The sequence below is a fragment of the Chelonoidis abingdonii genome, chromosome 2, assembly GCF_003597395.2.
Source record: "Chelonoidis abingdonii isolate Lonesome George chromosome 2, CheloAbing_2.0, whole genome shotgun sequence".
Classification (NCBI taxonomy): domain Eukaryota; kingdom Metazoa; phylum Chordata; order Testudines; family Testudinidae; genus Chelonoidis; species Chelonoidis abingdonii.
In genome coordinates this window covers 175,684,450-175,711,877 of record NC_133770.1, presented here as the reverse complement: position 1 = coordinate 175,711,877, position 27,428 = coordinate 175,684,450, and the positions used below count along the sequence as shown (strand labels likewise).

Here is a 27,428-nt window from a genome sequence, read left to right as displayed (position 1 = left end):
GCCACGCCTACACTACCAGCTAAATTAGCAATGCTGAGATCAATGCAGCGGTGTCAATTTAGTGGGTCTGGTGAAGATTAATCACAGTGTTATACAACAGAATACCAATTGAAATTTATTAAATATTTGTGGATGTTTTTCTACGTTTTCAAGTATATTGATTTCTATTGCAGCACAGAATACAAAGTGTACAGTGCTCACTTTATATTATTTTTTATTACAAATATTTGCACTGTAAAAACAAAAAATAATATTTTTCAGTTCACCTAATACAACTACTGTAGTGCAATCTCTATCATGAAAGTGTAACTTATAAATTTAGATTATTTTTGTTACATAACTGCAGTCAAAAACAATATAAAACTTTAGAGCCTACAAGTCCACTCAGTCCCATGTCTTGTTCAGCAAACGTCTTGTTTGTTTACATTTACGGGAGATCCTGCTGCCTGCAGTCTACACATCACCATAAAGTGAGAACAGGCGTTAGCATGGGAGTTTTATAACTGGCATTGCAAGGTATTTACATCCCAGATATGCTAAATATTCGTATGCCCCTTCATGTTTCGGCCACCATTCCAGAGGACATGCATTTCTTTTTCAGCCAATTGCTGTAGAGAAAAACAAGTTTGTTTACATTTATGGAGATAATGCTGCCCACTTCTTATTTACAATGTCACCTGAAAGTGAGAACAGGCATTCACATGGCACTTTTGTAGCCGCATTGCAAAGTATTTACATGCCAGATATGCTAAACATTCATATGCCCCTTCATGCTTCAGGCCACCATTCCAGAGGACATGCTTCCATGCTGATGATGCTTGTTAAAAAAAATGTGTTAATTAAATTTGTGACTGAACTCCTTGGGGGAGAATTGTATGTCTCCTGCTCTGTTTTTACCTGCATTCTGCCATATATTTCATGTTATAGCAGTCTCGGATGATGACCCAGCACATGTTTTTTTAAGAACACTTTCACACTGCAGATTTGACAAAACCAAAGAAGGTACCAATGTGAGATTTCTAAATAGATAGCTACAGCACTCGACCCAAGGTTTAAGAATCTGAAGTGCCTTCCAAAATCTGAGAGGGATGAGGTGTGGAGCATGCTTTCAGAAGTCTTAAAAGAGCAACACTCTGATGCAGAAACTACAGAACCCGAACCACCAAAAAAGAAAATCAACCTTCTGCTGGTGGCATCTGACTCAGATGATGAAAATGAACATGCGTCAGGTCCACACTGCTTTGGATCATTATCAAGCAGAACCATCATCAGCATGGATGCATGTCCTCTGGAATGGTGGCTGAAGCATGAAGGGATATATGAAACTTTAGCATATCTGACACGTAAATGTCTTGTGATGCCAGCTATAACAGTGCCATGTGAACACCTGGTCTCACTTTCAGGTGACATTGTAAACAAGAAGCGGGCAGCATTGTCTCCTGAAATTGTAACCAAACTTGTTTATCTGAGCGATTGGCTATAGTAGGACTGAGTGGACTTGTAGGCTCTCAAGTTGTACATTGTTTTATTTTTGAATGCAGGTTTTTTTTGTACATAATTCTACATTTGTAAGTTCAACTTTCATAATAAAGAGATAGCACTACAGTACTTGTAGAGGTGAACTGAAAAATATTTCTTTTGTTTTTTAGAGTGCAAATATTTGTAATAAAAAATAAATATAAATGAGCACTATACACTTTGTATTCTGTGATGTAATTGAAATTTACAAATTTGAAAATGTAGAAAACATCCAAAAACATTTAAATAAATGTTATTCTATTATTGTTTAACAGCACAACTAATTGCGATTAATTTTTTTAATCACTTGACAGCCCTAGTTTTTAGTATTGGCCTATTACATAATTGAGTATTGGTGGTAGGCTCACCTCATCAAAGCAGGAATTTGTGTATGTTGAGGACAAGGAGGTGATATGAAGTTATTTTATATATTTCATCTCATTGGTGTCATGCTATCCTAATATGCAGATAAAGAGGGTGTGGTTGGGTGTGTTTTAAATTTGTGAATCCTAGAAGTTTGATTGATTGATTGATTGATTTTAAAGGAAGAAATGTTTGTAAATGTATCCAGATGCAATGAGCAGGCTATTACAGATCACTGAGATTTTGGTATCGATATATGCTGCAGTTTTACATTTTTATTATTGTTCTAACTAGTTGTATCCACTAGCCCCCTGGGATAAGGTTTGGCCTATTTTTCGAGAGTAGCTTGAAGATTAGGAGGTGGGAACAGATGGTTCTAGTCAAATTCCTTTAATTCAGTTCCAAAATGTAACATTTTCACATATTCCCCATGCTTACCACCCATCTAAAAAAACAAAAAAAGTTTAAATCAAAAGGTGACAGGAGGAAAAAAAAGAGATGAAACAGACTAATTTATTCAGTCTGGCTTTTGCACTTTTCTTCAGGAGTTTCAGTGTTTTATTACTATTAAGTCTACTACAGCATTGTACTGTTATCACTACATTTACCAGTGCAACGTGACAAATACTTGAAACCTTTGCCATTAGTAATAAGCAGGAAAAGCTTTGATGGGATTCCAAGTAATTCATCCATGCCATAACAAAGCAATTGAATGTATTATAAGATCATTCTACATGCATACGGTGTAATAACTAAGAGGAAAAATAAGAATATAGTAAATAACTGAGCTCTTTTTACTACTATATGTACTGCATAATAGCCTTCTTTACACTTCTAGAAAAAATAGAAAGTAATCCAACTGTAAAAGTTACAGACAACATATTACTATGAAAATAGCATTGAAATAAGGATCTACGTTTCATTGTATGGTAACTTTTTTCTCCTTATTGTAAGAAAAAACTCTTAAAAAGAACAACATTAAAATTTCAGTTATGTTTAGAGATTATGGAAAATACAGTTACTAGAACCCTGCAGGGAAACTTCTATGTTACAAAAAATGACCTGTCATAAAATTACAGTCAGTGGCATAAAAAAAAAGTATATTGTTATCCCTTCTTGAATCACATAGGATATAGCAATATGAGACTCTCTGTGCAGCATGATACATTACATATTGACTTTATTCTTCGTGATTTTAGCAAATGTAAAACAAAAGTTTTATATGGTATCTTCAGTGCTTTTTATTTTAAATATTAAGTTTACAGATGGCTGAATTTACTAATACTGTTTCCATTACTAACATATTCAGTGTGGCCATATCAGGCTAGTCTGTTACCGGAATAAAAATCTACTTTAAATAAGCCATTGCAAATGTATTTATTTATAGTATACTACTATAAATAGTCATCTTATCAGTATTTCATTTCAGAATACATCCAGCTGGATTTACATGGACAATCATTAAACGCTCTTACAAAAAGGAATTTCTTAACTACAGTTTTACAGCATAGTAATAAACATGAAATCTTAATAATGAATTATGACGTTAACAGTCAAATAGAGAACTGAAAGTGCATCCACTCTGATTTCTATTTGAGAATCTTTAAACTGATTTGTACAAGAATGTCATTATTGGTTGAAAGTTAAAGAAAGTATAAAGATAAAGGATCAACAGCAGCAATACTTTATTGTTCAGAATTAAGAAGTTTCTAGTTCAATAAGAAGCTTTTTGAAAAGGTTAGCCGTAGTCATCAGTTAGCATTCCAGAATGAGAGACTTACATTACTGTTTGTGTTGTAACACATACAAGTAGCTTCATTAAAACATTTATATTAAGTACACATTCCCACTTACAAAATACAGCTGAAGCAAATTGTATCTTAACAGTATATTACTGCAGTTATGACTAGAGGTCATAACGATGACTGTATTAAACTTAAAATATTAAATAATTAGTTCCTCTTATAAAACATAACCCAAACACTCATACAAAATGCATACATTTTCTGTTTTATGTGGGATGTGAAAGGATGAACCTGTGAGACTTTTTTTTTTGTTTAAATATCAAACAACAAGCCATAAATCAAAAATTAAAGCTACATTTCAATTAAGGAGCAACTGTTTGTTTGTATTAAAGTATAAACATATTTTCTGTCTATTTTTACCATCACCTTTAAGACTTCAGAACTGTTTTCACTTGCTGGTGTTGGAAAGTCATGTTTCATTGTGTTAATGCAATTTGTGAATGTGTTAACATCTTACAGTAAATATCCACATGTAACATGTCATTAAGAAAGATACCTCTCCTATAAAAAAAGTGAACATTTGCTTACAGAAGCAGAATCAACTTTAAACTACACTTGTCGACAGAAAGGATAATGTGCAGCAGATAATCTTGTTTTATCCCTGTTGCATATTCTAGGACTAAGGATTTCAAGTTTTATATGAAAACCATGACCTACGAGAATCAATGAAAAGGCTGCCCTTTTGAACAATGGGTAGGTTTTCACATTAGATACCATTACATTTACTTTCAAGCATTAAATTGCAATAATATTGCCATTCTTGGATTACTAAGACTTTACTGACAGTATCATAAATTTATATTGATAAGTTCAATATCATCATCATGAAGTTCTGAGATCAGCATTACTGGATACTAAATATCAGATTTCCTGTGATTTAGTTTACACTGAATCACTGAAGAGAAAGCGCAAGTCATTTGCTTTGATTTATTTAGCATAAATAAAGAATACCCTATACAAATATTTATAAGGGAATTTTGCCTTAATATTTTGACCACTAATGTAAGGCAATGAATTACAAGCAATAAAATACTTGCACAATTTAAACAGAGTTTAAAAGTATGTATTCCTTTGGAATATTAAAACTCTTTTGGTAGTTTTAGTTGACCTATCTCATGGTCTTTTAAATCTTAATTAGGATCTGATATTTAGAGTTCAACTTTTAAAGCATATATCCCATTAACATAGGTATTTTTAAAACCTTTAACAATAAAAAAAAGTTACTCACAACTAAATACAGAAGAAGCAGTCAACGGAACTTGTAATATTACTAACTACAGGTTGTGAAACACAGAACTGTGCATCTGATTGTGTTACCAGCATAAAAGTGCATGTCATGAAACAAAGACGTGTATGTGATAGCTCATCTTAAATCTAACATAGTATTATAAACACTAAAGACCTGGTACAAAGTCATTTTTAGTGACTTCAGGGTAGGCTTTGGATCTGACTCTTATACAAGAAAGTCAGTCCTTATTATCTCTCATTAGAATTACTACAAACAGGCTCAGGAAAACCAAGTATTTTTTTTTAAAAGAAAAGAGGACATTTACAGTTTATCTAAAAAGAATACTTTTTATCTGCTGTTTCCAGAAGAAACAGTTCCTAACTAAAGATACAGAAGATACAGTTCCTAACATGCATATGACTAAGTGGGTATTCACCCACGAAAGCTCATGGCTCCAAAACGTCTGTTAGTCTATAAGGTGCCACAGGATTCTCTGCTGCTTTAACTAAATTAAGTTATAACTTTTGAAATCCACAATTTTATATTGTTCTAGTTCAGATCAAATGTATGTGATGACTGCTACTGTAAATCACATTTAAAATATGGAAGGTAAGATTTAGAGCAGATAAAAGAAGAAATAAATCATAGTTTTCCTCAATCATGGCAGAAAACCTTTTTTTAAATGGATTAGAATTTAAGGTAGTTGAATAGTGACACAAATTACAGAAGAGATATTATTCTTTTACTAGCACCACTCTAAAGTAGGTTGAAAATATGTAATCTTTTCAGGAATGCTTGTTAGGGCTCTCCAATTAAAGTTTACTACCCAGTTAAGTGAATAATTATACATGTTAATTACGAAGCATAGGCAATGTAATTATTTACAGGGGATTCAATTTGCCACTGTAAACTTTTAGAGGTATACATCAAGGGAAAACAAAGTATTGCACCAAAGTATAAAATTGGGAAAGCCCCTCAAATTCATTTGTCCCATACAAAAAACAACTTTAACAACAAAACCAAAAATATTAAGTATTAAATCTTGGAAGCAATAGTTTGAATTTTTAGCATCCTTTAATTTATTTTTATAACATGTTTTCTGGTTTATCCTCTGTTTTGATATTTTGCCAATTAAATTGCATCACCAAGAGGCAACATCATGCAAGAATGCCTATCTAAAATGAAAATGCCACTACTTAGTGTCACACAGTTGTAAGAAAAATGCAGCTCAGCAAACACATTTGCAGTGAAAATATTCACTCCAATATATCCATTAAATACTTAATTAAAATATATGGAAACACAGGAGAATGCTGTTAGTCATTCTTACTGATAAAAATAGGGCCAGGAAGAAAATACAGTAGAGGTCCAATCCTGAAGTCTTTACTCTGGCTAAACTCTCTTTGAAGTCAATGGATATGGTCAGAGATATTTGATACAACTCCTTTCCTATGTCACAAGGATGTGAAACAAAAGAAGGACAAAATGCAAGGAGATTTGAGGAGCATAGAGTTTCTCAGACAACAGCTGATTGAGCTGCATTAACAAATGATTTTTTCAGTCAACCTATTACATAACACATGCTCAAATCAAAGAGTATATCACAGTATACACACTGATAGATAATTTTCCCTTTCCAAGCCTAATTCTTCAATAGGAGCTGATGGCACTCAGTTGCTCATGGGATCTAATCCCTTACCATTTCATAAAGTATTTGACAATACTCCTATTGATTCCTTATTTCTTCCTGCACGCTGAATTTCATAGTAGTACAGTATACAATCACTGAAAACAATTATAAATTGTTTCTTTTTAGATCTTAGGAGTTTTATATTCAAATAATCTACTAATTCTTGATTCAGACCGTTTTATGGATAAACATTACTCAAAAGTTAAACTGTTTATGGATCGAAATAATTTGTAACATTAATTTGCATTTCAAACTTGTAAACATGGTTAAAAACAATGTTCTACAAGTATCAATTCAAGATCACTGCTATAGAATAAAAAGGCAATACAAAGTTAACAGTGAAGTTCAAAGATCATGGAAGGAATGAATAATTATATTTGTCTCATTTCTAAATTGTTTTTAACAATATGGGTAAGTTGTATAGCCTATGTCTACCTTTAATGTTTAAAAAAATGTAATGAAACTATAAAAATCATAATTGCAATATTAGTTTGCAATTTCTGATGTAAAACTGCCAGATTTTAATTTTTACTTTCTAAGATATTAAAAAATAAAAAATACGAAACTATTGCCAGTTCACTATTAGAACACTGTAATTACCCCTTATAAAATAGTTGTGCTCTAACTACTGAACCTATGACATTTCATAATTACAGGTTCCAGAGTCTTGAATGTGGCCCATAGTGCGATAGTTTGGACTACAAAAATGGATTTTTTTCAATAACCTTATTGTTATTTCATAGTATTACAAATCTGCAAAACCCTTTTTAGTAGGTAAAATATTTTATTTCAACTATTCCATGTGCATTAAAAGTCTACACAGACTCATTTTAAAAAGTTTTCTGTAATTCTTCCATTGATCAGGAAAATAAAAGGGGTGAAAATATATGCTTCAAAAAGATAAACAAAACATACATATCTGACCATACTAAAAACACAGAAAATGAACCTAGTATTAATCAGCACAAGGGGGGGGGGGGAAGTATTGTAAGGAGAAAAAATATACTGATACTTTAAAAAAAAAGTGTGATATAGAAGTAGTATTTCAGATTTTAGCGAATTAAATAATGCCTTTCAAGATAAAGTGCTTGTTCAGAAAAATAGCACTAACCTCAATGGGATTTTGCCTAAGTAGGGCCCTGCAGCATTTTACTCTGAAGATACAAAAGGCTGTCAGGTAAAATACCATCAGAAAGAAATTTCTTAATGTATTTAATCTATCTTAAGAATTTCTTAGTTTTTTGTTCTATTAATTGATTTGTGAGTGTTCAGTGCATGCTTTTTCTTACTCAGGTTTCCTTTTAGAGTGATTAGCACAGCACTGTTACGCTTTTTAGCATAAAAGTCATTAAAACAAACATAGTATGTTTAGAAACACTATTGTTAATTTGGAATGTCCTCAGAAGTGTGTTTGAAAGCAAAAAACAGAAGATTTCTGTGTAAAAACATGACATGCTTAATGAATCTGATACTAAATACGGAAAGTTAAAAGAAAGATACAGAATACTATCATTTTATTGCATAGCTAAAGTACTATATGTATGTAAGTCCACATACCATCCATGTTTTAGCAATGTTGACATAACATGAATTACATATAGTACATATGATACTGTAGCACTTTTATTAAAACTGTCAAAACACCTCATTTTGTAAAAGCATTTAAAAAAAACGTCACACAGGCCCACTCATACTGTGTCACCAACAGCAGTTTAATCAAAGCTGAAACATCAACAGCCAGGATTATTAATTTTTGCACTGTTACATTATACAGTTGGAAACTACACTCCCTTCTAGTTTCACTTAGTTGTAACAGCTCGAGTGAGCTGCAACACACTTCAGAATGAAAATGCCTTTATTACCTATGAGAAATTAAATTAAATTGGAGAGAGGGTAAACTTGTCGAATAGAGGTAGGGATTCTTAGGATATCAGATTTAGGAAGAAAAACATGTGAGAAATAAGTTTCTGTCACAACAAAGACTTGCCAGATATTGCCTTTACTAAGTTGTTATATACACTTCTGAAAGCAATTTTGTAACAATGAGCTCTGTTTATGGAAACTAAACCATGTAGGGTACAGCAGGAAAACAAATGGTGTGCCATATGTTTACCCTGAACAGTAGCATTAATACAGTGTTATCGGCAATAAAGTCCTTTCTAGATTTGGTAGCACTAAGATTGCCTTGTGTTGATTTTTTCCAAACCTTGAAGTACAATGAAACCATAATAATCCTGAAGCTAAACACTCATATCTCAGACTGTTGTCTTATGATATAATTGTAAAAGTAAAGAAACAATTTTGGGCTGAAATTGACTGACAGCCTCCAAAATTTCCTCACTGTAGGTGAAAAACCCTGGCCCCACTGAAGTTATTTGCAGAACTACAGTTGATCTCAACATAGCCAGGATTTCATCCTCTGTTTCGAAGGTAATCCTACTAAAAGCTCCAGATACAGACAAAATATTGAATACACCAAATATAATATTTGATTACTACACCCTTTGTACATCCATTAATTTTGCAGCTAGTGAATGCTAATTAAAACATGGCACCACTTGAATTAATTAACCACTTATCCTGAAGACGCATTTAATACTTGAACTCTTTTAATGGCAAATCTAATTTTGGGATTGGGGCATAACAGACTGCAGATCTGTTTCAAAAAATGCTTACATTTGAGCAAATGTTCCCAAAGAATGCTTGCCTGATTTGAGGACTGACATTTCCTCTCTCTAACTTGCTTAACTAAAAAATAGACATGCAGGCCAAGTTCTAGAGTACCCCAAGGCAGCAGTTCATTACTTTCAGTTGCAACTTGTGAATACTTTTCTTTTTCTGTCATTTTATTTTGACATGCATATTATTTTAGCTGATTTCAGTCATGTTGCATGAGAGGACGACATACCTTAAAAGATTAAGTTTTCCCACCTGGGACTATTCCAGAATTCAGAACTTTATAGCATCTCATACCCTTCTTCATCCTCTATGTTCCTGCATTATCAATGGTAGCTTTCTTTCGTATTTTTTGTTTAACTACAAGTTATACTGGGCTGCAGTTGATAGAAGTCAGCTTGCAATGTCACCATTCTTTCACTACAAGTACAGGACTGGACTGCTCCATTGTCTATAACACTCTGCTGCCATCTATTTGACAGAAGAAATATGCCAGAAACAGCATAACTATTTTCCTTCTCGTTCCATCGAATTTATCTTCCACTGAACCAGCTCTCAGAAGGAAAAGTACTAAGGGACATTTGCTTACTTCCCAAGAAAATACAGAAACCTTTACAGAACTTGCATTTTTCCTCCCTCTAAATGTAAATGAATTTAAAACAGAAGCTGGGCTATTTAAAATAAAACAAATGTACACAATAAAAATCTTTACTTTTAAAGGCACTCCAAATTTAACTACGTTTTCCAATTGAGATCTTAGAGAATGTATACATAACTCATTTTCCATTTTAAAAACATACATGATAATGCTTTCAAAATTTGGGGTTTTTAATTATGCTAGAATATTATCCATCTGCATTTATATAGATTTAATAAGGGCCCAGATTTTGATTTCAGTCATACTGATGAAAATCTCCTTCTATGCCACAGCAGTCAATGTAATTCTACTGCATCTGTTCTTACTCTACATTTACAACAATATAACTGAGTTCAGAATTCATCCCAGAATGTTGAAATACCAATAACGCACAAAGATTAAGAATACGTTTTATCAGTTATCAAGATCATATAGATAAGGACCACTTCATCCATCAAAGTATGTAGTCCTCTTTATATACTGTATTGCACAAGAGGGGAATTGAAGAAAAAAAGTCCTTTACTTGCATTTATAAAATATCTTGCAAAAAAAGAAAATGACAACAACTATTGAATTTACAAATAACCGACGGACAATGTAGTCTATAATCTTTTCAGCTAGCTGATCACAATACTTACGCTTCAGGGCTTTGTTTTGTCTTTTTCACACCCTTGATAAGCATTCAATAAATTATCAGGCTTCATTTTTCACCTGATTGCTTTCCTGATACTTTAAAATAACTTATTGGTGGTAATCTGCTTAGTGCTTATCTCAACAATGACACATGAAAAACAACAAGATTAGAGACTGAAAAAGCAAAAACCTAACAAATTATAATTATGTGCAACACAAAGGAAATCAGTATGATCCAAAAAGCATATAATCTCTAGCATTTTTTTTCCATACCAAGAAAAAAATTACTACAGTGAGGTGTTGGGGGAGAGGGTGAGGAAAGGATTTGATTTGGTGGTTTTAGGTGGGGTAGGTGGTGGGAGGGAGAGGAGAAGGCACAAAGAGTTAAGTCATTTTACAGGTTTTTGCAGCACTAAAACATGTCCATTTGTGTTCATAAAAATTCTGTCTCAGTTTGGCTCCCATTGTGCTTGGCCTGAAAAGTACTTGTTTCAGATCACAAAGTGAAGAATTTGGTTACACTATTTGCTAAAGAAACAGAAATCAATGTATTCTTCTTAGTACATACTACTGCAACTCATCATATAATCCCATTAGTCATTTGCTTGTATCTACAATATTAGCAGACACAACATGTCTATTTATCTAACAATTATATTAATCTGTTCAAGCCATGTGACAATTATATTTGCGTTACTAAAAATATTTTTGGTTTAGATTTAGTTTAGGCTAGCCGATGCACGCAGCTATTATGACTGGGCTGATGGTGTAAAATGCAAATAAACATATTTTTGTGTGGTCTACTAATTATGAGAAATTCCAAACATCACCACCTATTACAATTCCTCCTACACTTAATAAAAGAAAACAATCTGTTTGAACAGGTATAATAAGATTTTCATAGTGTTCCCCAACCCTACCCCCAAGTAAAATATTATGTGCGTATAAAGGAATTTTTAAATGGCTTTACATTTGAATTAGATTGCTCAGAAATGCAATGAGAGAGTTTTAAAGCTAGACATAGGCAAAATTACACATTTAAACTTTCAAAAAGGAACACTAACAGCCCTACTCTGCCCTCAGACTCATTGAGGCTCTGATCTTCGAGAGCCAAACATTATCGCCCCAGTGGAGCAAAATACTTAAGAAAATGCTTAATTTTAAGCACCTGAGTAGTCCCATCAATCTCACGCTTAAGTGCTTTGCTGGATTAGGACTAGAGTATTCAGTACTTTAAAGGATTAAGCCGCCCACTGGTGCAGAAAGGTGAGATTGACGAGAAGGTAATGCAAGGATCATCTTCCTCTTGTGAAGCAGTAGTGCAGGATCCTTCCTCAGAGCACACAAGTGTGTTAAGAGAGGGTCCTGAATAGTGAAATGGCTCACATACCACTTCCGCAAGAGGCCGTGGTCGGGAAACTAGAAGCACAAACTGCTGTGAGAAGTCAGTGCTAGGCTAGCTAACAGATGGTAGCTGAGCGCAGTGGTTTGGCAGAGAGATATAGCAAAGCATGCCCCATACCATGGTGCCCTAGCCAACTCTATGGAATCCTATCCTCGTAAGCAGGATCCCTACAGCAAAGCAATCTGCATAAAGGTTCCTAGTGCTGCAAAAGCCAGGAGTGGACTATACTTAGGTGATCAAATGAACTCCCACACCATCTAAATTAAAGATAATATGATACCAACTTGTGATACAGTAAAATATTCTATAAAAACCAACTGAAATTCTTAAATTCTATAAAGTTAAGATTTATTGGATTATTTTAGTTTATATATCGTGTGTACTGCATCCTTACCCTTAGCACAATGGTGTCATTATTCTTGTCCATTAGCTGAACTAGATTTTGTTAAGTGAGTGTTTCACTCTTCAATGGTCAAACCTGCTGCTTTTACAACACCAAATGTAGACGTAATATAAGCAACCCACTTAGGCTTTTGCAATGCTTATAGCTAATTATATGGAAACTTAATATAATACAACAAGAAAGCACAAAAAATGTCTAAACCAAATGATCAGAAACATATTATTACTTCTGCATACTGGATAAAACTATGTGATTTATAGTTTATAAGTAGTGTACAGTTCTGATTATTTTTGATAGTACAGAAGGACTGGGAATGCTTTAAAATTTCCTAACAAAGGATTTAGCCTGCAAGTCTTATTCAAGCAAAACTGATATCAAGTCAATGAGGGTTACCTAAATAAGGATTTCAGGATCAGGGCCAAAACTGAATAGACACAAATTATATAAATGTCATTAATAAGTCTCTCAATCCAATCCTACAATCATTTTTCCCACATTTATTTTTAAATACACGAGTTATAGCATTAAAGTTGTTAATTAATGTTTGTTTGGAAAAAATCCAGATGCTACCAAGATAAAATATGGCCTTTTAAATTTATACTGTGAGAGTAACACATATTCCCAATACAGAGGAAGTATTTTTAAAACTGGTTTGTTTGTTTTAAGAAAACACATAGGTATTAGAACCAATCGTATCATATAAATTCTACTACTTCAATGGGATTACTCACATGCTTAAAACTAAGCCCTTGAGTAAGTGTTTTCAGGATCAGGGCCTTAACCAGAAGATTAGTTTAAAAGGACTGTAAATTAATCCACCTGATTACTGAACTGTACAAATACCAACCCTTCCACTATCATGAGTAGAATATACAAAAGCTTATTCTAGTACCTATATGTTTTAGGAAAATAAACCAGTTTTCAAATACTGGTACTTCCTGTGTATTGCAGAAATATATTCCTCTGATACTGTTAATTTAAAGGGAAGTGTTTTAGCTTGGTAGCATGTTATTTTTTGTTCCAAACAAACATGGACCAATTTTATTTTATTGCCAGATATTTTGAATTTAATCTTGAATTATCATATTTCATTGTTAGTTAACATTAAAAATTACTCAGGTGGGGCTAATTCCACTGCTGACATAGATAGTAAACATCAGCATGAGCCTATGAACCAAGTATACATTTCCACTCATAGAAACTAATATTGGTGTTTAGGCACCCAAGGATTAAAAATTAAACCAATTTACATGAAAAGAAAATCAAAGCATATAAGTACTTCTGTATTATGTGCAATTCTGCACAATATTTAAAACGATGCTGTGTTAAATTCTGAGTGAAAAATTCTGCCAACTACAAAAAGTACTTCATATTAACAGTCAGCATTTTTTAACTACATAAGCAGAAATAAACCCATGGAAATTTATTCTGAAGTAACAAACTTAAAGCAATGGGCCTGATTCTGTTCTTATTTACACAAGCTTTACACCAATGTAACATAAATTGATTTCAACAGTTACTCCAGAATCAGGCCATAATGTTGAAATTCCTTAATATACTGTGAATTCTTTTTCTACGGCATAAAATATTTCAGCTAAACAACGTTTTGGGGGTCCCTTTATATTCGGATTAGAAGCAAACACTGGCCCTGTATCAAAATATTCAAACTAGCAATGCATTAGTAAATCTGAGCCAAAACAAAGATGCTGCTGCAGATGGAATAAAATCTGCTACCAGAGGACAACTGGTTGTTTGAAGTATTCCTCTTGTTTAATCACATATTGATTTTTCCCAGCTTACAACATTTGGGAGGCAATGTGGTTCAGTGGAGAGAGGGCAGGCCAAAGAGTCAGAAAACCAGGATTCTACACATACAGGAAGTTGTTTAACCTTTCCTAGCATTTCAGTTTCCTCATTGCAAAATAGGGATAAGACTCTTAAATTACCTTGAGCTCTCTAAATGAAAAGTGCTTTATGAGTGATGCATATTATTATTGACTGATATTTTGGTATCATATAGTAGAGTGCCAATCTCCAAGCACAGTGCCAAATGCAGATCAAGTAGTAATAAAACGTAGCCCTGATCCACCCTCTCTCAGCAACTGCAGTTTAAGAAAACCTGATCAACTTCAGGGTTTTATCATTGTTGAACAAAAACAATAAACTATTTGTATTTATCTTGCAAAGTAGAAAAAAGTACCAGTATTTGGATTTTCAAAAAATTTAGACCTTATTTGCATATAAACTAACACTAGGGCCGCTGGCACATAGCCAATGTATCTGTGTTGCAAATGTTAGGCACCCTAGTTGCAATACATCAACTCATTTTTTTCACTTCTTATATATTTTATGACAACAGTTTTGGCAACAGAAACCAATAATCACTGCCAATAGCTCATATGTCATCTCCTACTGATTACAGCAAGTACACTAAAAGGAACACATTCAGACTTAGAGTAACTGAGCAAAACTAACTCCATTATAAACAAAGCAGTTGCATCCCTTTGTACCACATCTGAATTTAACTCTAAGCTGTTTAATATGAGACAGAATTCTCTGTGTCAGTGTTATGCTGCCCTTTGTTTTAAACATTTCTATCACCTGCTTGATTAATTTAAGATGGCAACAGTAAAATACCTACAGTTAATACTGCACTGTGATGCCATATGCAATTAATACTGTTCATAATTATGTTTGCCTAAAATAGTTATAAGATGCTGTGTACTGTTCTATACACACACAAGTGAATATGCAACACCCCCTCAATTAGCCAAATGGTGTGAAGGAATGGCACTAAACAAATTCAGTCAAACTAGGTTTTGGATGTTTGAAGGAATTTTGAATGTAGTTAATACACTTTAAAGTATACGAGTCTACGGCCATGTCTACACTAGAGACCTTACAGCGGCACAGCTGTAAGATCTCACGTGTAGCCGCTTTATGCTGAAGTGAGAAATCTACCAGCAACACAATTAAACCACCTCCAATGAGTGGTGATAGCTACATCAGCGGGAGAAACTCTCCCACTGACGTAGCACTGTGCACACTACCACTTATACCGGCAAAACTTATGAAGGCGAAACCCCCGAGTGACATAAGTTTTCCCAACATAAGTGGTAGTGTTGACATGGCATATGTCAGGACTATAGCAGGGAGTTTTGGATAACCAGTTTCAGTTTATCAAGCATGTACATAAAATAACCTATTATTCTGTGCTTGGCATTTGGAGTCAATTCACAGTAACCAATTACCACCATCAATTCTACCCAAACGAAAAAAAATAGTTGCATGGTTAGTAGTAATAATTCATGATACAGCAGTGTCTAAAGAACAGACCAAATTTAAGATTAAACTGCAAGTGTAACAGCTCTGAAGTGAATGTGCTACTGTTACTGAACACTCTCCGTAGACGTTGTAAACCCCATTCTTCATGAAAACAGGCAGGATTACACACTGGATAATTTGTTCCTACTCTGATGATGATATCATGTTAAGTTTACTGTTTCTAATAACTAGCAAATTTCAGTCATTCATCTCTCACTTTCTCCAGCATAAGATTAAATCAGCCTCTCAATGACCTACTCATGAGTCATAATCCTCACTGTTTACGACTGAGAAAAATGGTCTTCTCTGTCAGTATTTCCCAGACTTCTGTGGGTTCATTCCAAGAACCAATTTCATCTTCATTGGTTTCCTACAGGAAACCAGACCAACTTCCTATTATTTTATTTTCCTTACTTTCAGCATGGCTCACATAAAATTAACTGGAAGGGAGTGTGATAGAAAACTTTATTTTACATAAACACAAGCCAACATAAACACCACCAAAAAACACTGTAGACGTCATTGATTCAAAGTGACCAGAATGTAAAGTAAGCTAAGATTAGAGTTTTTCTCTGAAAGCACCACACACACACACACACACAAAAGTGGTTACTTTACATAGGCTATGATTAAAGCAAGCTTTGCTTAAAATCATGTGCTAATGAGGATGTTTACCAGGTTGCAAAAGCTTATTATGAAGGAACAGGTACTTTCTCAACTCAGGCCTGGTCTACACTACGCGTTTAAATTGATTTAAACAGCGTTAAATCGATTTAATGCTGTACCTGTCCACACTACAATGCTCTTTATATCGATATAAAGAGCACTTTATATCGATTTCTGTACTCCTCCCAGACGAGAGGAGTAGCGCTAAAATCGATATAAACATATCGGATTAGGGTCACTGTGGACGGAAATCGACGTTATTGGCCTCCGGGCAGTATCCCACAGTGCACCACTGACCGCTCTGGACAGCAATCTGAACTCAGATGCAGTGGGGAGGTAAACAGGAAAAGCCCCGTGAACTTTTGAATTGCATTTCCTGTTTGCCCAGCGTGGAGCTCTGATCAGCACGGGGCGATGCAGTCCCAAATCCAAAAAGAGCTCCAGCATGGACCGTACGGGAGATACTGGATCTGATCGCTGTATGGGGAGACAAATCTGTTCTATCAAAGCTCCGTTACAGAACATGAAATGCCAAAGCGTTTGAAAAAAATCTCCAGGCTACACAGTGCTGCATGACAAGCGTAACGGGAAGCCAGAGACTCAAATGGACGCTCATGGAGGAGGGAGGGGTACTGAGGACTCCAGCTATCCCACAGTCCACAGCAGTCTCTGAAAAGTATTTGCATTCTTGGCTGAGCTCCCAATGTCTGTAGGTTCAAACACAGTGTCTGGCGTGGTTCAGGGAATAGCTCCTCAGTTTCTTTCCCCCCCCCCCCACGTGAAAGAAAAGGGAAAGAAATCATTTCTTGACTTCTTTCAATGTCACCCTATGTGTACTGAATGCTGCTGGTAGACGCGATGCTGCAGCAGCAGTGAAGAGCAGTATCCGCTCCTCTCCCCTCCCTGGTGTAGACGGTGCAATATGACTGATATCCATCGTCTGCCATCAGCCCGTGAGTGCTCCTGGCTGGCCTTAGGTGAGGCTGGCCGGGGGCGCCTGGGTAAAATGGGAATGACTCCCAGTTATTCCCAGTAGATGGTACAGAACGGCTGGTAACCGTCTTCCTCATAGCAACTGGGGGCTGAGCTTCAATCAGCCCCCTCCCTTTCCTGTGTAAAGAAAAGATTCTGTACTGCCTGGACTGTCATAGCAGCAGCATGCTGGGCTCCTCTCCCCCGCACCGCTTATTGTCCTGCCTGGACTGTCATAGCCCCGGGAGGCTGCCTCCCCCTCATTTTATCTCACTAACAAGTCTCTGTTTCTTATTCCTGCATTCTTTATAACTTCATGACACAAATGGGGGGGGGGGACACTGCCACGGTAGCCCAGGAAGGTTGGGGAGGAGGGAAGCAACGGGTGGGTTGTTGCAGGGGCACCCCCTGTGAATACTGACACGGAGCAGCTGTGCTCTGATACACTGGTCCTCTAGTACACTTGCCCCTTATTCTAGGCAGGACTGACTCTATTTTTAGAAACCATAAAGGAGGGATTGACTCGGGGAGTCATTCCCAATTTTGCTTTTGCGCCCCCGGCCGATCTCAGCCAGGGGCACTCATGATAGCAGCGACAGTACAGAGACAATGATTCAACCCAGAATTCCAAGGGGCGGGGGAGACTGCGGGAACTATGGGATAGCTAAGGAATAGCTACCCACAATGCAACGCTAGCCTTGGACCATGGACGCACAACGCCGAATTACTGTGCCTAGTGTGGCCGCGTGAAATCGAATTTATAATATCAGTTTTATTAAACCAATTTTAGCTAATTCAATACTATCGCGTAGTGTAGACGTGGCCTCAGTGTCAGCAGCTGTCTTAGAACATTTGGCATTGCTGAACCAGTTCTAAATCATCTTGATAATACCAAAATATTTTTAGAACTTAAAAAGCTAACATACTTCCATTTAATTTTTATATCTATGATCAGATCAATCATTAGTTGCTGTCTTTTGGCACAATTTGCTTTTTCTTGAAAGCAATTATGTACCCACTCCCACTCCTGTCCTTAGAAGAGGAAGGAGGCAGAAGGTGCATGTGGCTGATTTACCATTGTTTTCTAATCACAATTTTCGACCAAGTACTTAAGAGTAGTCTGTGGATCCTAATTTATAAGACAGAACTGAAGTAGCAAATGCAAATGTTGATTCCCCATGGTAAATGAAACTACATGTGTTTAAAGAGAATTCTATGATTACAATAAGGTGCCGTTTTTATTTATGTTTTGTTGATGTAAAGTTACATGCACATTAGACAGGTGCCTATCCTATTAACAACAGAAAAGTCATCTTTTTACTCACATGACTTTCCTGAACTCACAGCAGATTGGCATTTCAAGGTAAAATTACGGCTTTGTCTCTAGCTGTAAGTTCAACCCTTTGACACAGTTTTAAAATTTTCCATTTCCCCTTCAGAAAAAGTATATTGCACACTCTCTCCATTTACGTGTCACACTGTCTACCTCAAAACAGGCACAGGCAGAACCTTTCACTGGCAGTGATACATTTTTATACAGATGCTTGGAGAATTATAAAAAAGTGGAGATGTTACTTTTCATGAACAAATACACAAATTGCAAATGAATAAAGATAAATCAGACTGGGTACAAAACTAATTTGAAGCATTCTCTGTTAAGTAGGGTGCCAGAAGCTCAAATTATTTCTATGGCAAGAATAAACTGATTTTAGTAAAAGAAGCTGTGAAAATGGTGGCTATTGTATTGTGGTTCTGTTACAGCCAATGTTCTGTCAATTAACACCTGAAGATCAGTAGTGTATCGAGGAGAAAAGAAAAAGAAAAAAGAAACAGAAAAAGAAAAAGCATCAATGAGAGAAAATTCTTCTTGGAGAAAAATCACCAGGGCCAGCAATGACCTTGAAATGCTCATTTCTGGGTAATCTTTTCCATATTAGTAAAGGATTAAATGAGGCTAGTCTCTTTCACTCAGAAAAAGACTTTCTGTAGGTACCATACAGGACACTGTAAATGTTTTATTATGGTACTCACTATAAATTTAACAGACTAGTAGCAACAACAGATGCAACTCATACATACTAAAAAACAGTGGTTTTCAAAACTTTCTGTATTGGTGACCCCTTTCACACAGCAAGCCTCTGAGTGTGACACCCCTTATAAATTAAAAATGGGGGGGATAATTTAATTTAATGGGGACTCAGGGCTGTCAGCCCCAGAGAGCTTACAGTTTGCGACCCCTAGGTAACCACCTTGGGACCCCTGAGGGGTCACAACCCCCAGTTTGAGAACTCCTGCACTAAAAGTTGCAAATACCTGGGAAATAAAAATATATAAAAATAAAATAACGATGGGCTACTCCGAAGCACTCCAAAACAGACACCAGCAGGCTACTGGTGGACAGAGAAGGAGGAGCAAGTCTAAGACTGCTAGCTAGAGTCTTGGGGTGAGGAATATTATGGAACTAAATATTTCATCCAAAAGGCTTCTGATCAGAATTGAGACCAGCACTCAGCTATTAGAAATTTTTTAGTCAGGTTCGTACACGTCATCACATATATCAGCTAAAAATAAAATATTACTTTAAAACAATGTTTTGGTTCAGACACAAACCAACAGTATGCTAGTCTTCTATCAGGGTTTCTTTTCAGGACATTTTGAACCCAATGTTATTTCAAACGGTAGAGACACTAACCCTCAAAAATTGGGGATAATCTTGGCAATGCCAATTTAACCTCATACTACCACTTGAGGTTTAATTTTATATTCAGTACAGAAACTGGGACAGTATTCAGCACCAAGTTAGTAGTATTTCCTAGGATTTAAAGCAATACTCACATGTTATAACTAGTAATTTAAATGTTGTAGGGGCTGTGGACTAAAATTGTGAACAGATATATAGCGCACACACTCACTAACCATTCAAAATTCTCAATGATGAAAGTTACTTACTTTGACATGGCTCTGAGCTCCCAAGTTGTAGATTTCAGTGGGCTTCACTTCATTAATTATCTTCACCAGGCAAGTACTGTCTGTGAGATCACCATAGTGCAGCTTCATGTCTTCAGATTTCAAGAATATACAGTTAGACTAATAAAAGTAATATACTAAATTCTCAAAACAATGTGTGTTCTTAGCCAAGGTCTTATTTAAAAATACATACACTATTCAGATAAGAAATTAAAAGAAAATTGTCTAGATAATAATCATTATTTAAAAAAATATTATCTTCTTTACCAGATTTGTAAGCATCACCTTAAATTAAATTGACAACATTTATGTTATTTGCTTAATCTGTTGCTCTTCATTCAACAAGGATATTTAAACTCAACTAGACAGCTTCACCTATTGTCACCCATTAGCACAAAACTGTTTAGTCTGGGTTTCCAATACTTACGGGGAACATTTAACAATACTTTTTACTGATTTTTTTAAAATCAAAATTGTCACATTCAGCTTTTAGCCATCACCATTAAAATGTCAGTGACTAAGATTTTCAAAAGCAACTAGTGAATCTGGATCCTTGTTTTGAATGCCCAGCTCGTGACATCTTTGAGGAGCCTGTTCTTCATGGAGAGTGTACTCAAAGGTTTGTGAAAAAATCAGGCCTCTATTACTGATAGCCAGTTCAAATCATTAATAACTTTTGAAAATCTTTGGATAGAATTTGTCTTCTGTTAACAAACCTAAGTAACTAAACATTTTGCCTGTATTTATAGCAGGAAATAAGTGCAGTATATCACATACCACTGTCGGGTAACTATTGGTGAGTATCTTTTTTTAATGCTGACTGCTGTAGATTTTCAACAAAGTCTAAATTTGAAGCTAAATTACTTGACCATATCCCTTGAAAAGAGTTACATTTTTATGCCTTCTTTCCAAAGTATCTTCTTATTACTACTTTTGCAGTTACCAAATGCTTGCATAGTGTTCTGCACCTTCAACATACTTGTATAAAAAGTTAACTACATTAATTTATTTCCTCACACCTCCCCCAGTGAAGGTGGAGAAACTGGGGCTGAGAAATTAAGCAATTTCACCAAGACCATAAAGCCAAAGTCAAGCTGTGATTAGAATTCATGGGTTCCTATACCAAGTACCAACTACTCAGCTCAGGCCATTAGAGCACACCACGCTCTCGGCTATTTATGACAATTATTTTTTCATCTATCCCCAGACATTTCACATATATCCCAGCGTTATGTATATCTACAATTTTATAATCACAATGTCTTCTTGGAATGCAATTAAAGAGGAGTACCATATGCCCTCTACCGATGTCTATCCTTCACTCTGCATGGGTACTCGTGACAATGTCTTATGCCAGGGTAAAAAAAGAACAAAACATACCAACTTTGTCATCCATTAATAATTTGTATGAAGGATATAGGTCATAACTATTCTGCTAAGTTCTGTTCAAGGTCAGCTGACAAGAAAGCCAGTCAAAGCCATTCATAACTGACAGCTCCTTATTTGATAGTTTTTCAAGGCTTGGCTTCTACTATTATTTTTTGAAAACATAATACACAAAATATTCTAATATTCAATGGTAGCTATGCCAATTTCCCTTTCATAGGGACAACTAACATTAAATATACAATTGAGTCACACAAAGTGTTTTTAATCAACAAAACTATGTAATACAAGATTCTGTGATCAAGTCAGTTTGCTTTCTTGTGTATTAAGCAGCTAAAGATGAAACACCTGCAGAGAAGGAATGCTAACATCACTAAACTTTTCATAGGCTGAAAGTGTAGATGATAATACAGTAAGACTCAGCACTTCCGACCTGAAAGCTTTAGGTTCTAAAAATGAAGTACCACTAAGGAAAGAGTAATTTAGAAAAGAAAAAGAAAAAAAAAAACTTCATAACAGGCAAAGCAACATGTTTCATGACATTACTGACAAAATCTCAATTGTGGTTAGATATATTGGTCATGCAGCTGTTATTTATTGTTTCCTGATTTGGTTAGTCTCTAACTGATACGTGAAAAAGGAGGTATCAGGGTGAGCCAATTCCTGTCAAAACAAAGACACCATGTAACTTATCAACTTTGTCCTTGTCCTCAAACTACAACCCATAGAGAATTTATCTCAAAATGCAATTTATTCATCCTGGTAAATATGTTTTAACATTTCTAGTAAAAAAAATAATGTACATGAATAGCTTATGCAGTACCTCCATTTTTAAAGAACGCCATTTTGTTAAAAATAATCATTGACTGATTCGTTGTTTTTAATCTGCTAAAGCAAAACCCTGGACATTGCATTAACATAGATTATTTGCTGATGCTTCTGGACTCCAGAGTGTGTTAAAGGGGACTGGAAACTGAATGGCTCCATTCCTTTGCTTCTGAGAGGTCACACAGAAGAATAGTGGGAGATTCTTCAGGCAAGATGAATAATCTCTCCTGTTAGGTCCCACAAGGATCTAATTTTGTCATTCCTCCTGTTAATATGAAACTGCTATGGGAGATAGTGAGATGGTATGGGGTGTAGGGTCTTCAGTATGTGGACAACACTCAAACTGTGTGTCTATATCTTTAGAATCAACCAGTCAGATAAGAGACTCAGTGTCTAGCCAAGGGTTCTCTACATGAGAACTAGCTGGCTGAGATTCAGGCAGACAAGAAGGAGATAATTCTTTTGGATTCAGAGCAGCAACCAGAAGAAATTACTCCTAGGGAAATTCTGCACCACTGTGTGTGCACAGAATTCCTGCCCCCGCAGATTTTTTGCTTCCCGGGAGAAAAATGACTGATGGGGAAGCAAAGGAAGCAGTCACACGCCCCTCCTCAGAAGCGCAGCCACATTGTTTCAGGCACCCAGAGCAGCCAGCGGAGAGGTAAATCACTTTGACGGGGTGGGGTGGGCTGAGGCTGGGGATACCCTGGTCAGTAGCTCCTACCTTGCACTAGGCTCAGCTGCTAGTCCCTGCTGGGCTGGGCTGAGTGAGGAGCGCACTTCCTCTTCCCCTGCACAGAGCGGTCAGGGCCGAGTCAGATCCACCCTCAGAAACCTCCCGTGGCTCCACACTCCGCACCCCTTTTCCTATCCCCATCACTCCTCAGCTGCAGGGGCAGGGATCGCTGTGCAGGGAGCTGCTCCCCCATCGCTCAAAGCCCCATGCATCCAGGCCCCCCCAACCCCTCCTTCTGAGCCTCACCCCCTGTGCTTGAACTCCCCACCAAGCCTCCCCATACCTGAACCCCCACCCTGCTGAGCCCCACCTGGACCATCTCAATGAGCCTCCTGCACCCACATCCCACTGAGCCCAAACCTGTGACACCCAGACCCTCCCATGAGCCACATCTCCCATCCCCCTGAGCCCAAACAAATGACACCCAGACCCCCCCACTGAGCCTTCCAAACCCAGACACCACCCCCCCGTGAGCCACATCCCTCCACACCCAGACCCCCCCTCTGAGCCCCAAGCACCTTCTCCTGGAACCCCCCATACAAAGTCCCATTGCCCGTTCACCCAGAACCCTCCCCAACGAGACCCTGTGTTTGCAGATCTCCCCCGCACCCAGACTGCTTCACACAAACCTCTTACCCCACACCTGGATTCCCCCAACACTTGGATCCTGCCAGGCTGAGCCTGCCTAACCAAAACTGGTGTGCCTGGCACGGAGGGGCTGGGCCCTGGGTGTTTCTGGGTCAGGCCCAGCCGTTGCACTGTATCAGTGTTGGGTGCAGCCTCACCGCGGAGTTTGTGTCCCGGGCATGGTGGGGTGAGGGGGGCCTTCAGGGTGATCTCCCACCTCATTGTAGCCAGTGGCCTGTGCTCCCCATTGCCAGGCTGGAGCCTTCATATTTATTTCTTTGCAAATAAAATTTGCAGAATTTTAAAATATTGTGCACAGAAGCTTTTTTTGTCACAGAATTCCCTCAGGAGTAAGAAATGTATAGATTATATGAGTTTCTTCCATGGAAGTTGGGTGACCACTGTTTATTAATGAGGTTTGCAAGTGAGGTGGGTGTGAGGCGGGAGCATAATGTTTGATCAGTAGCTGCCCCTGAGGTTCCAGATACTAGAAGTGGTTATAAGGTTGCACTTTTTCTCTTTTTTTTTTTTTTTTTGCAGTTGTCAAGAAAGTTTTTCTATACGCAGACTTTACTACAGTTATCCATGCCTTGGGTCACCTGCATCACTGTAACAGTCTACATAAGCTATGCCTGAAAACTACTCAGAAATTTCAAGCTATTAGAAAGAATGCAGTGGTCTGCTTACTGAGTGGAATTCCAGACAGGAAGTGTAAATCTCACAGTAGTTTGGGTCCAGACTATCCTCATGACCACCTCATTCCTCTTTACAATAGGGCAGCAATTTATTCAGCTATGCTGAATGGACTTTTCAGGATAAAGGAAGATTTTATTTGTGGAAAGGAGAAGTTTTATGGATAACAGTTTAAAAGGGGAGACCTGTTTCTGGGACAGGGTTTATTTGTTCTGTACAGTTTTACAAAATAGGCGATGTGCATAGGACTTTGGAGACATAGTCATTTAAAATTTCTGTGTGTCTGACCTAGAAGTCTCCTTTAGAAAGCAATAGATATGGAATTTATTTTGGGCATATAGTCACAATCTAGCTTGCTTCGCAGAATTTTATAAAATTTCACTACTTGCTTCTTGAGACACACACTCGTTGCAGTGTGCTTTTATTCAAACTGAAATCAGTTGTTTCTGTGAAGAATGCACAGGGAATACACACAGCTTTTAGAAGCTAATGAGACTAAAACTACTTGATTGCTTCTTTATTTCCTCGAGTACTGCTTAGAGACCTATTGTTTCAAAACAGTTGCCATGGAACAGACTTTCCTGAGATTCCAAGCCTGATTCTTCCACATCAGATTCAGATAGTTATCATTCCTCTACTAGAGGAAAATGATTAAGAAAGAATGTAAAAAATTACTAGTATTTGCTTTCTTTTTCTGTGTTCTATACTTTTTTCAGTTTCCTTTCACAAGCTCAGGAGAGGTATCCGAAAAAGAATACTGTAGCTCTTTCTTTATTTTCTTTTGCTTCAGTTTACCACATGAGCCATGGCGTTTTAAACTGCAGTAGACCGATCTCTAATACTGTCTTGGCTGGAAACTAATTTATTTTATTGCTCTTCAGATGATCTTTTGCTATAGAAGCTAGATGATTATTTTCAAGTTTAAAATACAAATGACAAGCCTCCCATAATGGGTAGCTTTGACCACACTGCTCTTCTTTCAAATTTTAAAAGATAAAACCAATCAAAAATCAAACCAAATAAAAATACATCTTATATTACATTCTGAGGCTTGATAGACTTGGGCTCTGTTAAACCATCCAAGGGAGCAAATTTCAAAGACAAAGGCCCTCAAATGAAAAAGTTCTCCTGCCAGATGTGATGGATCTGATTGTGATCTCATTTACCTTAGTGTAAACCATGACTAGCTAGTGGTAATGTTAAGTGACCTAACCTATAGTGTAGATGCAACTAAGTCAACAGAAGAATGTTTCCATTAACCCAGTTACCGTCATTTGGGGAAATGGAGTTCCTGCACTGACAAAAAAAAACCTTCCGCCGATGTAGTCTGCATCTATACTACGGGGTACCATAGCTATGCTGCTGTAGCATCCTGCATGGAGACATGCAATGGATCACCTGGGGAAAGTGAACAGAGGATCACCTGACAAAAGGGACTGGAGGTTATAAAAGACAAGGTCTCGGTCACCATTTTGAGAAAAGAGCAGAAGAGGAGGAAACTGGGAAGAAGAGCAGAAGGGGACTGACAGCAAAGGTCAGAGGCATAAGAGCTTCCATGATTAAGAAGAGAAGTCGTGCAGGAGGGTGAACCTGGACTGCTTCAAGGACTCAGCTCTAAGCCCAATGAACTCTCCAAAGTGGTGATGAAAAGGAGGCAGGGCAATGCATACAGGTATGTTTATTGCTTTGTCTAAATTGTATATTTCTTATGCTAAGTAAATGGTTTTTGTGTCTAGAGTTCTGTGAAAAGTGTAAGTTTCTGTTTGCTTTTGCTACGGTATACTCCTGAAGCGTTAACTGTAAAGCCGGAATACCCTCAAAGTGGAGCTTGGAGAAAGGGTTTACTTATGCTGCGGAGGAGCCTGAGGGTCAGCAATGGACACAAGGGCTAAGCAGTTGGACGGGGGGGGGGGGGGAGAGAGTGTCTCAGTTCTCAGAAAGGGGTGTTAGACAGAGGACTGGCACCAGGAGAGTATGCCTACAGACCCCAGCAGGAGCAATGCCAGGACTCAGTTAAGACTCTGGAGGCTTAAAGCACATGGATTCAGTGTAGTGTGGCCTCAAAACCACTACAGTCTGGTACATGTCCAGTAAGGAGGAGCCTTAACAGGGCTGCATGTGTTATCTGTGTGTGTGTGATAATGTTATTCATGCTGAGTCATAGATAACTGGCTTTCATCCAGACCTCTGTTTTTGTCATGAGACACTGGAATCCAGATTTGAGCCTCACCAATATATGGATAATACATCTTAAAACATCTCACTCTTCCTTAACAGCTTCAAATAGTTATTAAAAAGGAGGATCAAAAAAGTGAAAGAGCACAATCCACATGCAGCAAACTTTTTTGGACCAGACCTATGCCTATTCTCACAGTCAAAAGAATCTACCCCAATGCACCAACTGCAATTCTCTTACTTCATTAAACCTCGATCTACTGTGTAACTTGGTGTTACTATATTTTTATCTGCTACTATGACCAAGCTATGGTATAGCTGGGACTTGTTGGCTAGCTTAAAAAAAAACAACACACACACACACCTTAAAGGCTATGAGAAAGTAAAACTATTTCATTGCTAGAGCAATATTCCATACAAAGTTGCATGTAAGATGATCCTCCATTTTATGTAACTAAAAAGATAATTACGCTCAAAACTTGTTTTACTTCAGTGCTGCTTCACATTTGCAGCCTCCTATAGCTCTCTCAACCTCATGCAGCTTTTTGCAGGTCTAGCCATGCACTTATATCTTTATTGATCCTCTTGGTGTAAGAAAACTGCATCATCAAAATTTGTACTGAGTAGAAGATGCCTCCCCATTCCCCTCTCAATGAATTACTTTAAATATTTTTGCATATTTTTTCCAGCCAATTC

At 36.9% G+C, this 27,428-nt stretch overlaps 1 protein-coding gene across 2 annotated transcripts in view; it reads right to left on the bottom strand.

Annotated features, from left to right (window-relative positions):
* GMDS (GDP-mannose 4,6-dehydratase) overlaps positions 1-27,428 on the bottom strand; it is a 560,814-nt gene that overhangs the window by 433,472 nt on the left and 99,914 nt on the right. For both annotated transcript variants that reach the window (XM_032792438.2, XM_075062817.1), the window contains exon 4: positions 20,270-20,379. In XM_032792438.2, the coding sequence (XP_032648329.1) occupies positions 20,270-20,379 (110 nt within the window). The remainder of the gene's footprint in view (positions 1-20,269; positions 20,380-27,428) is intronic.